The sequence below is a fragment of the Lissotriton helveticus genome, chromosome 12, assembly GCF_964261635.1.
Source record: "Lissotriton helveticus chromosome 12, aLisHel1.1, whole genome shotgun sequence".
Taxonomy (NCBI): domain Eukaryota; kingdom Metazoa; phylum Chordata; class Amphibia; order Caudata; family Salamandridae; genus Lissotriton; species Lissotriton helveticus.
The window spans coordinates 472,903,309-472,916,205 of NC_136073.1; the positions used below are offsets into that span (position 1 = coordinate 472,903,309).

Here is a 12,897-nt window from a genome sequence, read left to right on the forward strand (position 1 = left end):
CAAATGCCAGCATGTGTGATGCTGATGACTGAAAAAGACTGTGCTATGTGAAAGTGATCCTCCTGGCATGCAGTTATTTGAAAGTTATGTTGAGGAACTTCGACCTCAGTTGATGTTCATATTTTGCTGAACATTCATGAAAAAAACAGTAGTACCACATATGTTTCTAAAGTTACTGCTGGGTAAACAGGCCATCTAAGCACTGCAATTAGGCATATTTAGACATATTCATTTCTTTTATTATTGGTACCTGGTTTCGCAAGCATTATTTTACTCACTTTATAGCCTCACACATATCTAGTCCCATCTTCACACAGTTCTTCGCATTGGTTGGCAATGACACAGGCAGCCCTGAGACACAGTAGTAACAGTCTCCCAGAATTTTGATTCGCATACACTCATTCTCCTGCAGAATAAGGAAAACACAATGCATTGTTATAAGCACAGGTTAGCGTAGTGCAAAATGGGGTTTTGCTTTTTTTTAATTAAAATATTTTGTCAACATACTAAAGCCCTCTTCCAAAGGTGAAGATACATTCAGACTTGGGAGCAAAAGCATTTCTGCCTGTATCAGGATCACAACTTGTGTAGCAGTTTGACTCATCCGTGTGTTTTGATTTTATAGATATTGAATGAATGAATTTGTTTATGGGAAAATATAATGGAAAAGCAGAAAATGTCCAAAATGTTGGTTTGGCATGAATTATACTGCATGTTAGTCCTCATTCCAAGATGAAAAAGGCAGAACAAAGCATGGTTATTTTGAAACATAGGAATTCCACATTTTTCAGAATGAGGTTAAAAATGGAATAAATATTAAACTATTCTCTCTACCAAATGTTTAACCACATTATAACCACACATAACACCCTAATGGTCAAGGAAGGGCATAAACATTTCAAGGAAGTACCACAAACTAGTTCTGCAGAACTGAAATTCTTAGTTGGTACTTAATAAAAAGCCTCAATGTTATGCTCAGTCACTAAACCTCCTAACATGCCATTTGGACAGCATTCAGTGATTTTTAGAGACTCGCAATTTCTGAGTCACAAAATGAAATGTACTAATGTGTCTCAGACACATTTGTGACCCCTTGGGAATCGCTAAAGACCTGCCTCATCAATATTAATGAGGCAGGTCGCAATTTACAACCCATTGGAACAGAAAATAACACAGGGTTGCTGACCTGCTGCAACTTTTATATTTTTTAAATGCAGCTCGTTTTCTTTTAAGGAAAAAGGGATGTGTTTCAATAAGAAACATGAAACGTTTCGTTGAATTTTTTAAGAGAAGGCAGAGGTTTGTGGGACCACTAACCTGCTCTTAAAAAGTATTTTAGCTGCCAGTCACAAAGAGGATGACCCCTTCCCGTTTACGACTGGTTTATCACTGACTTGAAGTAGGTGGTAAACTGCAATTATTTTGCGACCGTATTCCAGTTTCAAAACAATCGTACATGCCCTTGCGACTTGCTATTAGGAAGGGATGCCTTTGGCACGCCCCTTCTTAATAGAAAACTCCAAACCCTATTTTGCAAGTCGGTAATAGATTACAGACGCGCAAAATAGAGTTAGTACATGTGAAAAGGCTATTTAGCTGTCCCAACAGCCCGAGTTTCCGATTGTGTCACTAAAAGCCGTCGTACACCTGGCCCTTAATCACTTTCATAACCATGGCTTGTTACCGCCCTCGAACCTAAAAGACCAGCTGTCTCTGTTCATTATTATACCCCACCAGCGTTGTTTGGTACCCAAACGTTTTCCTAACTTAACTACCGTCTACAAAGGCATCTGTAGGATACTCCCTTCCCATTTCGGAATTTCTTTTTATTTGGGTTGTTCTCTTTCTCTGGCTACCAAAACAATGGCTCACTTTGCAAAACAGTTCTACATGCAAACCTTTTGCTATGCCTGAAACTCTGATTATAGACTAACTCTTTGATGGGATCTTCTCCCTTTTATTGCTCATTCTAGGGAAGGCCCCCTTCCGTATATCACATATATGCCAAGCAGGGTGCCTTCTTCAGTTTTGATAGGGCTGCATCTTCAATACCAGCATCCACTGTTGGAAGACTTCCAAAACATTTCCAATTTTTCTATGCAGCTTTGGAGTGTATCCAATATGGCCTTCTGTCTCAGGCTAAACAATGGTGCCTCCTACGACGCTACCTCGAACATTGTTGGACAATTATTTTCAGCTGCTCCGCTCCATAAGCCAGGTCCAGTTCATTTGGATGGCTCAGTTTTTTCCAGGTCTGTGTAGGAAGCCACCCACAGCATAACTCAAATGTGGTGGAACTAGTACTTAATTTGATTCGGCGGTTGCAAATTGGGCCCACCAGCACTCATATTTGGGGACCGGCACTTATTTTTCCTCATCATACTTTAAATCAGAGCAAGATAGTGAAATATTCACAAGGGACAATGAAAGAGGAAGAGAACGACAGAAAAATGGACAATGCAGGAATCTGCAAGGGTGAGATAGAAGGGCATGGAATGTCTGGAGGTGGATTAAAAGAGGCATTACGTGGGATCAGGACTCCACATCCTCCATATGCAGCACATTGACATACCATAGTGCGGGCTTTGGAGCAAAATTGTGGGACCGCTACTTAGTTGTTTACAAATTGAGCATTGGGTGGAAAACATCTGTAAACATGAAAAAGTTGGTCTGCAACTAGGAAAACCACTAGATCTCAAGAAGACTACAGGATATTTAAGTCAGAGAAATTTAACATAAAAAGTGCAAAAAACAGTTAAGTGTATCAGTGCGTGCAATGTACTCGGGTTACAGCGAGAAAGCTTCAGATAATCAACAGGCATATAATGGACAATGCCCATCCTGAACATGGTTAATAAACAGCATTTGTTTGCCTTCGGAACCAATTGTAAACGTAACCTTCTGTTGTTTTGAATAATAAAAGAAAATCTAATTGTTGTCTTGCATAACTCTGCAGAATCTCGGAGTATTTGCCTCTACTGGAGAAAAGTATCTTTCACCCAAATGGTAACTTTCTTGCATATAAGGCACTGTTTCTTACATAAATCTGCTCTACTGAGTACAGTACGTCAGCCTTGTATGCTGAGCCACAGACTTGTGAGCACCAAGCTCAGGCACTCGTTAATAGTTTCTCGGTTTACAGAGTATAGAAGACTTTATTGCGTGATTTAAAAAAAACCTTTGCAAATTACAAAATATAAAAAATATTTAAAGGAATACATATAAAAGAGAATGTGAGTTCCAGTCCAGTGTAGATGAAAATGTCAGATGGACCTTGCCGAGTTGTTATGCTAATGGGTTTGGGTCCCATCACGAAATTTTTTAGCTGCTTGATCCAAAAACCTTACTAGGGCACAGGGTAGCCAAATGACCCCAAACAGACATCCGGATGTGTGGACATGCTCATTTTAGGACATCTCCCAGATAGCTCGAACCAAGTTTTTTGCTTCAGGAAGATGGGAAGTGATATGTGCTAAGCCCAAGAGTCATGTGCAGAATCTATTCTCTGCTATATAAACACGGTTAGTGTTACGCAATATCTTAGATACCCACACCGTAACAAGTAGATATAAGACATTAAATTATGGAGATATCCATAGTAAAATGCAACGACCAGCCTAACCTAGCCACCAAATCACAAATGGCCCAGTGCGACTAAATATGCCTCCTTGTCTACAAAAGAAAAGGCTCTCGTCCAAAACTATCTAAAAGATAAGCTAAAGCCCAAACGCAATAAAAAGTGAGATATAGAATAAAGAATGTGCTAGATCACGTGGTCTTAATCCCCATGGTCAAACTGTGAGACATGAATACAGACTTCAGAGAAAATCAAAAATACTACTGTCTATGCCCATTTTAACTAGGAGGGGGCAAAATGTTGACATGGACGTCGATTAACCAAAAAGCCAGGAATAGCAGTAGTGGCATCACATACCATTTGACATTAATTACATCACAGGAAGTGACATCATATGACCTTTTGATCCTGACCCCCAGGAAATCGTATCACAAGACCAAAACCCTGAAGACATCATAATAATTGACATCTCTGAAGTTCCATAATAACTGCATGATTAATATAACACAACACAGACAAATGCTTGTTTTAGAAACCAGATACATTACACTGCTCACCAAGTCTCTGAGAAGTAAAAGGGCGGAATACCTGCCCTGAATTGTAGCAAGCATTTTACTATGAGTGCCCTCTCTGCCAAGAATATCATGCATGCCAGCATTTTTCATAACTTGCCCCATATGACAAGAATTGCCTCTACTATGCGAGTACCAGTACTTTACCATGGGTTCCCATGATTCTAAGAACTATCTCCAGTATGTGCACGTGACAGTACTTTGCCATGGGTGATTCTACAGGGCAAGAATGTTTGTTACTATGAATGGCCAATGGCAGACTCGCAAGCATGACAACACATATTCTCCCATGCTCACTTATATTCACTCACCCACACTCATTCTCTTTCACTTACTCTCCCTTCTCCTAACTTTCAATCACTCATTCTTACTGTGACTCTCATACTTTCTCACTCACTAACACTCACAGACACTCCCTCATTCTAACTCACTTACTCATTCACACTCTCATATTCACTCTTACTCTCATGCACACACACTGACCATTCCTCTCACACATTCATTCTGATGTATTCTCACTTGGTCAGACTCATTCTCACTCACAATTACTCTTACTCACTGCCACTCACACTCCCTTACACTCATTCTCACTCACAATTACCCTTACTCACTGCCGCTCACACTAACACTCCCTCACACTCATTTATTCTGTTATTCATTCACACTCATATGCAGTCTTTGTTGCTATAACTCACTTTGACTCACTCATACTCATTTATTGACAGTCTCTCATTCTCACTCTGTACCCAGTCCATGTCACTGACACATACTCACAAATGCTTACGCATGCAGACACATGCTCACACGTACACATGCTCTGTCTAACAAACGTACCATCATCTGGAAGCATTCATAAAACTTACATTTTAAAGCTTTCTCTTACTTACCTCAGCTGGTAGCAAAGTGCTGTTCAACAAATTGTGCTTCGTTTTTTAACCTTTTCCATGCTCATGACAAGGCCAGCTCGTCATGAGGCACGGTTGAGCTGTGCTTATGACGAGCTGCCTTTGTCATGAACAATGGTATTCTAAGAATGTTAGCGCAGGAGGGGAAAACCCCTTAGCAGCCAAGGTGTTAAATTTCACGAATAGTGAATAAATAAGAGTATTAGTCACTATTAGCCTAATAAGAAATGGGCGGAAAACAAGGAGAGGGGTGTACTGTGACCATAAGGTGCCACTCCCCTGTGCTACCTATTTATTTCTTTATTTAGCATTTGTTAGGTGCAAAACAAATCATCCCAAGGGGATCTCTCGGCGTTACAGTATCAGAAGAGTGAAGGGGAGAAACAACTGATTAGTGACTAGACAGCCAGGTTTTGTAGTGTAGTTCCTATATTCCCAATAGGCTCTGCGCATTGGAATAATAAATCCTGTAGTTTAGTGTTAGAAATGGGATCCCTGGCTGGCCAGGGCTTGCGCCAAAGTCAGTCAGAGACAACCACGTCCACGTCAGGGCAAGGGAGTTACATGCCAAGATAACCCCTGCTCACCCCCCTGGTAACGTAGCACGAGCAGTAAGGCTAAACTTGGAGGCGATGTGAGTTAAGTGTTTGCGCACGCACCCCCAGCAACAACACCCAAGGCCCACCACAAAGGAAACTCCACACAAGGTTATGTATAAAAATATCCTTTGTATTATACCAAAACACATTAGATGAAAACACACACTTTACAATGTGCCAACAGGCACGGGCAGAATTTACAGGGGATATGTACAAGACAGGGCCACCTGGACCACTGTCAGGAATCACCACTTTTAGAACTTAGCACTTGGTAGAATTAGCACTTGCACATTGAATAATAATCACTTTAGCATCAAATAGAACATTAAGCACGCAACCAGTAATCACTGGTAACCAGTAGTACCACCTACGCAACCCTAACCACCTTAGGAAAATATTGCGCAGGGAACCAGGACCTCACTAGCACCATCTGTATTAGCAAGAACAGCCACCTAAGTATCACAATACCTGTATGGGTATAAGCACATTACACATGATGCATCACAAGACATTCAGAGGTGTAGGGAAGGAAAACACATGATGCATAACATACATTCAGCGGTGTAAGAACATGGCACATGACGCATTAAAACACATTCAGAGGTGCAGGAAAACACAATTGCGCATAACTCACATAAGTCACCACCTGTGACTGTCCCTAGGCCAACTGGCCTCTCTAGGACTAGGATGCCCTGTGTCCCAAAGTCAGGGGCCCAAACATGGCAGCTGCCCACGAAGTGCTGGGCAGCTGTGTGACAATGTTGGGTCAACGCTTGAGCCTCGCAGGCTCTGGCCAAAAGCACTCGTGTCCCCCAAGAGCCTCGTGGCTCTAAACAACACAAATGTGGGCTGCCCAGGCGTTGGAGTCCCCCCCCCTCTGGGGACTCGAGATCAATAAATGCCCCTCTGAGCCTCGTGGGCTATGAATTACAAATGTGCCCCCCTTGAGCCTCGGGGGCTCGGTAACAAACCATGGGGCAAGTGGGAACCTCGCGGGCTCTAAAAAACCAAAATGGCCCTCCTGAGCCTCTCAGGGCTCGTGAAACAATGTGGCCCAGACGTCGGAGTCCCGCTCGGGGGACTCTGAAATAACAATATGCCCCCAAGGGCCTCTTGTAGCCCTAAAACAACCAGAATGGCCCCCGGAGCCTCTTGGGCTCAAAGACAAATAGGCCCGCTCGTTGGAGTCCCTCCCTGGGGGACTCGAAATCCAGCAAGACCCCACAGGCCTCCCAACACGGCGGCCCTCACACTAGAGGGGCGGGGTGGGCACCGGCAATGTGCCCCGACGCCCCCCTCTCCTTTGCGGGCACTCACCGGGTCTCTGGTGGAGGCGTCCTCTCGCAGCTCCTGGTGGGACTCGGGAGACCTCTTCTCTGGTGCTTCTTGCTGACGGCTGCTGGGGCGGGGAGCTTCTCCACCTGGGGGACCGGCGAGGGACAGGCGAAGGATGGCAAGCTTCCTCCAGCACACGCAGGAGCGCGGGGTCGGCTCCCGTGGCTTCCTGCTTCCGGTTCTCCGCAGCAGCACTTCCGGGTCGTCGCAGGCAGCGCGGCGGCCCGGAGGCGGGGCAACACATCACAGCGGTGATCTTGGGGGCCAAGACGAGGGGTGGGCTCCCTCGTTGAATCTAAATATAAAGCGAGGTGGGCACTCACTGGGGGGCCACAAATAAATAGCGGCAAGGTCCCTGGCAGGGTGGGCACCTGCCAGGGGACTTTAAAATCGGCAACAAGCGGCAATTAAGCGGGGTGAGCTCCCGCGCCGCTAATTGGCAAAAGAGGGATCCCCACGCCGAGGAATCCCTCGAGGGCGGCAATTAAGCGGGCAAATGCCGGATGGGCACCGGCAGAGAAGATACAGCGCTCTGTTAAAACGGTAAATGAGCAGCAGGGAGAGAAGCTCAGTAGGAGGAGTGTAATAAGTAAAAGTACATTACAACACATCCCCCGCTTTACAATGAAAGAAAACAAACAAGACATGTGAAGATGATAAAACACACGTTCCGACAAAAGAGGATGCAATAATAAGAAAAATTATACATCATCCCCATGTTAAAGTGATCACAACAACAAATGCATGAAAGTTACCAAACATACAAATGAGGACAAACGAAGATGGATGAGAACTCAAATACTACTTCCATCTCCCTTTCCGTCTCCACAATGGTGGCCACACCAGATGGGACATCCTCCGGAACCAGTATCTAAAGTGCGAAATCTGGGGGTTGTCTTTGATAACAAGCTGTCATTCCAGCAGCACGCCAATTCTGTGGTTTCTTCTTCATTCCATATTCTAAAAAGGATCAAAAAACTCATTCCCTACCTACCATCATCTGCAGGCAAAACCTTAGTCAGTACATTAGTTTTTTCTAAAACCGATTACTGCAATGCCCTATTTCTCAATGCACAACAAAAGGTCCTCAACAAATTGCAGACAGTGCAAAATGCAGCGGCTAGGACCCTGCTATCCATTCCCAAATTTGCATCTGTCTCCCCCTACATCCGACAGCTACATTGGCTGCCTTTGAGGAGCCGTATTAAATTTAAAGCGTTATGTATAGCTTACAAGGCTATCCACAACCATGGTCCGCTATACTTAAGACAAGCCTTCCGCCCGCTTGAACACCCCAGGACACTACGCTCATCCTCGGCTCACCTGCTAATAGTCCCCCGTACAAGGAGGGTCAATTGGGGAGACAAACGCTTCACGGTTGGCACAGCCAAATTATGGAACACACTACCCCCTCCACATCAAATGTGCTCCAACCCTGCTCAACTTCAGAAAAATTCTGAAAACTTGGCTGTTTTCAGCCTAAAATCTCACCCACCCGCCAGAGAGTTCAGCAACATTAGCGCCGAGACACCTTCGGGTATTTGCGCGCTCTAAAAATCGATAAAAATAAAAATAAATAAATAAATAAATAAAGATCACAAACAAAAAGAAAGCAAGTTAATTAAAACATACTTCAAAACCCGTGGAAACTATCAACAAAACTCATGTCCCAAACTATGGGCACAATCATGAGTAGCCAAGTGCACCACAAACTTAGGCACACAACAGTGGCAGAAGAGGGATCTACAACCCCTAACTGTACAACCAAAGAAAAAAAACAGGTCTACCCAAAAGAAATGGAAAGACACAGCCCAAACTAAGACAGGGTAATAAAACCCCAAAAACATTCAAAAACCAATACGGGTATCCCTTAACCCAAAGCAACCATTATAATGGTCAGCTTAAACCCAAAGCAATTGAATCACCAATTTAATGTGCACAACCAAATAGCACAGTCCAAACACCTACTAAAGGCATTAACCACATACAGGGTTTAAAACCAAATAGGAGAAGCTACACAAAAGGTAAACTTCCCACGTGTGAACCCGTAACACACAGTCCGAAAAACTCACTAGGTGCGTAACATTGACGCACAGTCCAAACATAAATCAAACCATGGTATCCATTAACCCAAAATACAGACAATATTCCCATTAGGAACCATAAATCCAGAACCAACTAATTATAGGTATCCCATAACCCAAAGACAATCTAGGGTATCCTCAAATCCATGACAACCCCACAATTACATGACTCCGGGGGAGATACTTACTCAAAAATAAACTCATTTGGACTCCAAGCACGCCATGAAATAATAAATATGACCTCCCCAAAGATGAGCACTCAGCGTAACATACATGAGTCCAGACCTCACACACAAACTTGAACTAAAACTCACACACAAAATAACATTTCAATGCCCAGCATAAATAATATTAATAACAGTCATGTGGTCCGATGAGCGATCTCTCACCCGAAGTCTTGAATCTGAATCCGTAGTCTGCTAGTATTAATATAAATCCATAGATGTCAAAAAAATCTACCAATAAGTCTGTTGAAAAACACCCCCTCCATTGGTAATTTGATAAATAGTACCTCTTCTTGTAATGTAGCATGAAGCATTATATACTTAAAATTCGTCACCCCACGTCTGCTCACACAGCTGATTGAGAGTGTTATGGCTTGCTTGCAGTCTGCCAGGAACGCGGTTGGAATAATAATAATGACTCCAGAAGCGCTCCCACACAACTGTTCGTGGCAAAATATAGCTGCGCCAAACCTTTAAAATGGTAGCACGCAGATTATGTTGTCCCGGGTGGCTACCGGCACGTTAAGGCATCCTCGCGTGCATAATCAGCACAATACCCTTGAACCACCTCACGTAGGATCAGACGTCGCACTGAAAACACGCAGGCAAGGTAAGATGTGAGCGTGTGAAAACCGAACTTTCACAAAGGTTCAAACCTCGCACACTTCAACGGCTATTGCAATCACAATCCGGTTAATTAAAAACTTGTACCCAGCATGGCTCCAAATTGAATAACAGTCTTCCAAAATTGCTTAACACCATGTTACATGCTCCCCAAATGAATTATCGAAGTGAATTTCCAACGCGGTGCTATGAACTCTCTGTCAGGGGTCATAAGCAGTTGAGCTGCCGAAAGTGAAGTTCTTGTTCACTTTCCTTTGATCATGCTTTCTTTCATGCTGTCTGCTATCAATTAAACAAACACGGAATTAATGACCCACATTGAGCTCTGTTCACTTTCCAAAGGGTCGTATAGCAGTCATGTTTCAAAAGGGTGTCTAATTCAGAGCACTTCTCTTCTTGTAAATAGTGTCAAAAACGCTCGATTTTTACACCTTAAAAACGGTAGCTCAAGAGTCAAACTCTCATTCTACATAACGTAGTATACAGTCTTTTGATGTTAAGCTTAAACAGGCATACATAGAGAACACGGTATAATCTGTTGGCAGGCAGGAAAAAGGAAACTCCATCATGTACTTCCATAAAGTGGTTGTAAGAATGTCACTTTGTAGCTTCAGGCAAACGCTCTAGCACGCAAGGGCAGTATTCCTCAAAGCTGTTATATGAAAGAATATAACATAGACTGTCAGTCCTTTTCCAAAACCAGCAAGGATACAGAAACTGGCACAATTCAGTTAAGGGCGACCGTTGGCAGGGTCACTGGTGGGGCAATTGTGTGCCTAGTTTCACCATATCCATAAGTCAATGTTCACTTACTTGGGTCTTTTAAGTCTCATAAATTTCCAAACAGAAGGAAACTTTTCTTAAAATTCTTATTCCTTCAAAGCAGCTTCATTTACTTCAGTCTTTAAAAGTTAATCCATCAAGATAGCTCCATGGGTTCTTTGAATCGTCGCCAGTGTTAAAACGGTAAATGATGCGTAGACCAGGTGAAGCAAGTAATATGATCTCTGTTTTATTCTTTAGATCTCTTCTTAGTTACAGGTGACCAGATGTAGTTAGATCCATAAGAGTGCCCCACCAGGAGCAGGCTCTCTACTGCTCAGCCTATCCACACCAACTGACATACTCTTCCAAACCAACACAATCAACATTCCATCTGACGTCATCACTGGCTGAGCAGCAGGGAGAGAAGCTCAGTAGGAGGAGTGTAATAAGTAAAAGTACATTACAACACGCTCCCAAGCGCTATAACAGCAAATAAAGCGCTCCCAGGCGCTTAGAGGCCCACAAGTACAGCAAAAGTCCTCCAAGAATTACAGCAGGCAGGGGGGGCAAGGCTGGGCCCAGAGCCAGCTCACTGGGCCTCCAGGCAGGGAGGCAGTCACCAGTGGCGGTCCTCCTGGCGCCCAGCAGCAGCAGCAGCCCCCCTCAGCAAAAGGATCCTGGAAGAGAACAAATTGTAAGGGGACACAGCCCCTTCTTATACTGTAAATTCCTTTGTCTGGCTTCAGGGTGAGGGGAAAAACCAGTCGCAGCTGGTTGGTGAGCACTCTTGATGTGCTCAGCCCCTCACTCTATTCACTGGCAGGGCTAGGGTCGTTAGACGCACCACAGGGGGCGGAGCCAGCATTGTGTGGGGAAAGCCCAGCCCTATTCAGGACCCAGGTGCACTCCTCCCCAGCCATCCGCATGCTAATCTCCACACTCACCACCGGGCAGACCCATCATGACTCATGGAGCCTGGCATCCCAGCCAGCCCCAGCCAATCACACGCCAGCATCTTTACAGCACACGCACAGCCATGTCTAGAAGTGGCACTTCCACACTAGACACATACACGCCGCATACATCATCTCGCAGCATTCAATCACACTAGTCCGCACATACCAGACTTGAGCCTGTACACCCCACGCATCAGGAACTACCAGGGACACATACATTCCCCATGCATTCCTATGGGAGGGCAGGCCTATCTCACCACATACACTCAGAGTGTGCACGCACATTCCACTGGGGCACAGTGAAAGTGCGCAGAAACCAAAAATCACTACCACCAATTCACCATCAAAAGCAAAAGGTTTAGGGGTGAACCTGCCAGAAGGGCCAAGTCCAACATTTAGACATAGGACTGAGGTCGACTAGGTCTCTACCGAATCTATTAGACTTAATTGTGAGAGCCAGCTAGCTCAGAGGTCATTAGAAGGGATTCGTTTCTGACAACCGCATAAACATGACAACTTTGTTTCCCAAGAATAGGAAATCAATCTCTAGAGTCACGGAAACAATAGATAACTATTTTACTCAGTCAATCGTGCATGCTTCGTTTCACCAGAGGTGCTGAGAAAATAGAGAGACTGGAGTTTTCAATAAAAAGTATTTATTGAACAGTCTTCTTTCTCGAGCATAAGAAATGTACTGCTACAATCGTAATACTGGTTATAAAGTACAAGGTATATAATACGAAAAGTTTTATAAAGTAGTACTGTAAAAGCATGATATGGTTTCTAAGCCATAAATTGCCTAAAACATATCAAATACATACAGTGATAAAATAATGACTAAAAGTACTCAACTGGAGTTTCTAAAATACGCCTACTCCGGTGTACCTAACCTAAGTATAGTACAAGGGAAGAAGTAAGTAAGGAGTAGTTCAAGTTTAGTATTTCTCTGCCAAGAATCTATCCAAGAATTCTCTAAGGGTCTAATCAGCTCCGTACCTTGGTTTAGAATGAAGGAGGTCTTGTATCTCAATCTCAGGACTCGATTTCCCAGCAACCCGCAAGGGTAGCCTGGAAACACCGAAGCTGGATTTCTCGGCAGGAGAAAAGACGGCGTCTCTCAGTGCGTCAGCTGGAGGGTCGGTTTCCGTTGGCACTTACTGCTGCAGGGCGTCGGGCAAGTAGTAAGTCGATCTGCTCCAAACCACTGTGTGTTTGTCTGGGCAAATCCAGGCATATTTATACTTTGAAGGTGCCGA

General features: G+C 44.0%; 1 protein-coding gene across 1 annotated transcript in view; it reads right to left on the minus strand.

Annotated features, from left to right (window-relative positions):
• The window catches only part of ADCY7 (adenylate cyclase 7), a 441,560-nt gene that overhangs the window by 201,069 nt on the left and 227,594 nt on the right, over positions 1 to 12,897 (minus strand). Inside the window, exon 8 of the mRNA XM_078670626.1 lies at positions 279 to 406. Coding sequence (XP_078526752.1) covers positions 279 to 406 — 128 coding nt within the window. The remainder of the gene's footprint in view (positions 1 to 278; positions 407 to 12,897) is intronic.